General features: G+C 59.8%; 1 protein-coding gene across 1 annotated transcript in view; it reads left to right on the top strand.

Moving 5' to 3' along the window:
• KDM5C (lysine (K)-specific demethylase 5C) overlaps positions 1-1,606 on the top strand; it is a gene marked incomplete at its 3' end in the record, with an annotated part of 11,831 nt that extends 10,225 nt beyond the window's left edge. Inside the window, exons 24-25 of the mRNA XM_010573978.1 lie at positions 40-97; positions 1,407-1,606. Coding sequence (XP_010572280.1) covers positions 40-97; positions 1,407-1,606 — 258 coding nt within the window. The remainder of the gene's footprint in view (positions 1-39; positions 98-1,406) is intronic.
• Between the last annotated feature and the right edge of the window lie 541 nt (positions 1,607-2,147).

The raw sequence follows: 2,147 nt of genomic DNA, 5'->3' as shown, positions 1-2,147 counted from the left end.
CCCGCCCCCCCCCCCAACATAGTGTCCTCCCACCTCCAGGTGTCGGTGGAGAACGGCGATGCCCCCAGCCCGGAGAAGAACGGCCCCCTGCCCTCAGGTGAGTGGGATCTTGGGGGGCTTTTAGGGGCTTTGGTGGATCCCCTAGGATCCCCTGTGAGCCCCAGGGATGCTGGGATCTATTGGATCCCATGTGGGCCCTATGGCTTCCCTGTGAGCCCCGGGGAAAGCTGTTGGACTCCAGGGATCCCATGTGAGCGCAGGGGAGACGGCGAGATCCAGTGGATCCCTTGTGAATACAGGGGATCCTGTGGGACTCTGATCTATAAGGTTCCTGTAGGATCATCTGTGAATACATGGGCAATGTGAGGTTCTGGGGATCCCAGCTGAGTGCAGGGCACAGTATGGGCCACCAGGGATCCTGTGCTAGCCCTATAGATCCAGTATGAGCACAGGGGTCACTAGGGGATCAACTGGATCCTGCGCAGATCCTGTGGATCCCATCTGAGCACAGGTGACACTGCAGGACTCTAAGGAGTCTACGTGAGCCCGGTGGATCCTGTGGGACTCTAGGGATCCTGCGTGAGCCCTGTGGATAACGTGGGGGTACGGGGGCTGTTGCAGGACTCTGGATCTATAGGACTCACATAAGATCCCTGTGAGTATAGGGACAGCGTGAAACTGCAGGGATCCCATGGGAATGCAGGGGACACTGTGGGACTTGAGGGATCCTCTGCCAGCCCTGTGGATCCCATGTGATTCTGGGGGACCTAGTGGATCCCACGTGAGCCCTGTGGCTCCTGTGTGAGCACAGGGGATGCTGTGGGATCCAGTGGCTCCCCTTTCAGTGTAGGAGGCACTGTGGGACTGCAGAGATCCTATGTGAGCCCTGTAGATCCAGTGTAACGCTGGGATCCATCGGATCCCATAATAGTACAGGGGACACTGGGCCTCTAAGGATCCTTGTGTGAGTCCTGTAGATCCCATCTGAGTACAGGGGCCATTGTGGGACTCCAGGGATCCCATATGTGCCTGGGCCCCAGTGTATCCCATGGGGGCACAGTGGGACCCAGTAGATCTCGTGTGAGCGTGGTGATGCTGCGGGACCCTGTGGATCCTATGTGAGTCGCAGGGATGGTGTGGGACTCCAGGAATCCCACGTGAACCCTCTGGATTCCCATGTGGTGCTGGGATCCGGTGGATCCCATGGCGGCAGCCCTGGGGATCCCATGGGGGTACAGTGGGGACCCTGTGGATCCCGTGTGAGTGCGGGAGGGCCTGTACAGCTCCCATGGGAGCCCTGTGGGTGTCCTGGGGGGGGTGTGGGTCCAGCACATCCCCATGCTGTGGTGTGTTCCCCCCCCCCCCGGTGACGCGGTGTCCCCCCTGGTGACGCGGTGTCCCCGCAGAGCTGGAAGCGCTGAGCGCGGTGCTGCCGCGGCTGCAGGGCCCGGTGCTGGAGCTGGCGGAGGGGGCACGGCGGCCGCTGGAGGAGCTGATGATGGAGGGGGACCTGCTGGAGGTGACGCTGGACGAGGCCCAGAGCATCTGGCGTCTGCTGCAGGCTGCCCGCCCGCCCCCCCTCCCCCTCTTCCGCCTCCTCCTTGAGGTACGGGGAAACCCCTGAACCCCAAAACTCCCCTCAATGACCAGCGCAGACCCAGAACCCCTCCCAAACCTTGTCCAGGGCTGCAGAGCATTCCCAGGACCCCAAAATGTCCCCAGAGAATCCTGGAGCACCCACAACTCCCCCCAAAGCATGTCCACCGGACCACAAAACTGTCCCAAACTAATGTAGGGACCCCAGAACTGCCCCAATCAATCCTTGGGACCCCCAAACCACCCCAAAGTCTCCAGAGCACCCCAGAACAGCCTAAAACACTCTTGGGGACCCCAGAACCACCTTAAAGCTTCCCAAAAAATGCTGCAAACAATTCTTGGGACACCAGAAACACCGCAGAGTCTCCCCAGGACCCCAAAAGTGCCCCAAACCACTCTTGAAACCCTAGAACTGCCTCAAAGCGTCCCCCAAACTGTCTCTAACCACGCTTAGGCCATGAAAACCATCCAAGATACGCAAGTACCCCAAAACTGCTGCAAACCATCCTTGGAAATTCCAAAAAAACCTAAAGAGTCCCCAGGACACCTGA

Source organism: Haliaeetus leucocephalus, unplaced genomic scaffold (assembly GCF_000737465.1).
Source record: "Haliaeetus leucocephalus isolate CR32 unplaced genomic scaffold, Haliaeetus_leucocephalus-4.0 Scaffold402, whole genome shotgun sequence".
Classification (NCBI taxonomy): Eukaryota; Metazoa; Chordata; class Aves; order Accipitriformes; family Accipitridae; genus Haliaeetus; species Haliaeetus leucocephalus.
This window is presented reverse-complemented; position numbering and strand designations above follow the sequence as displayed.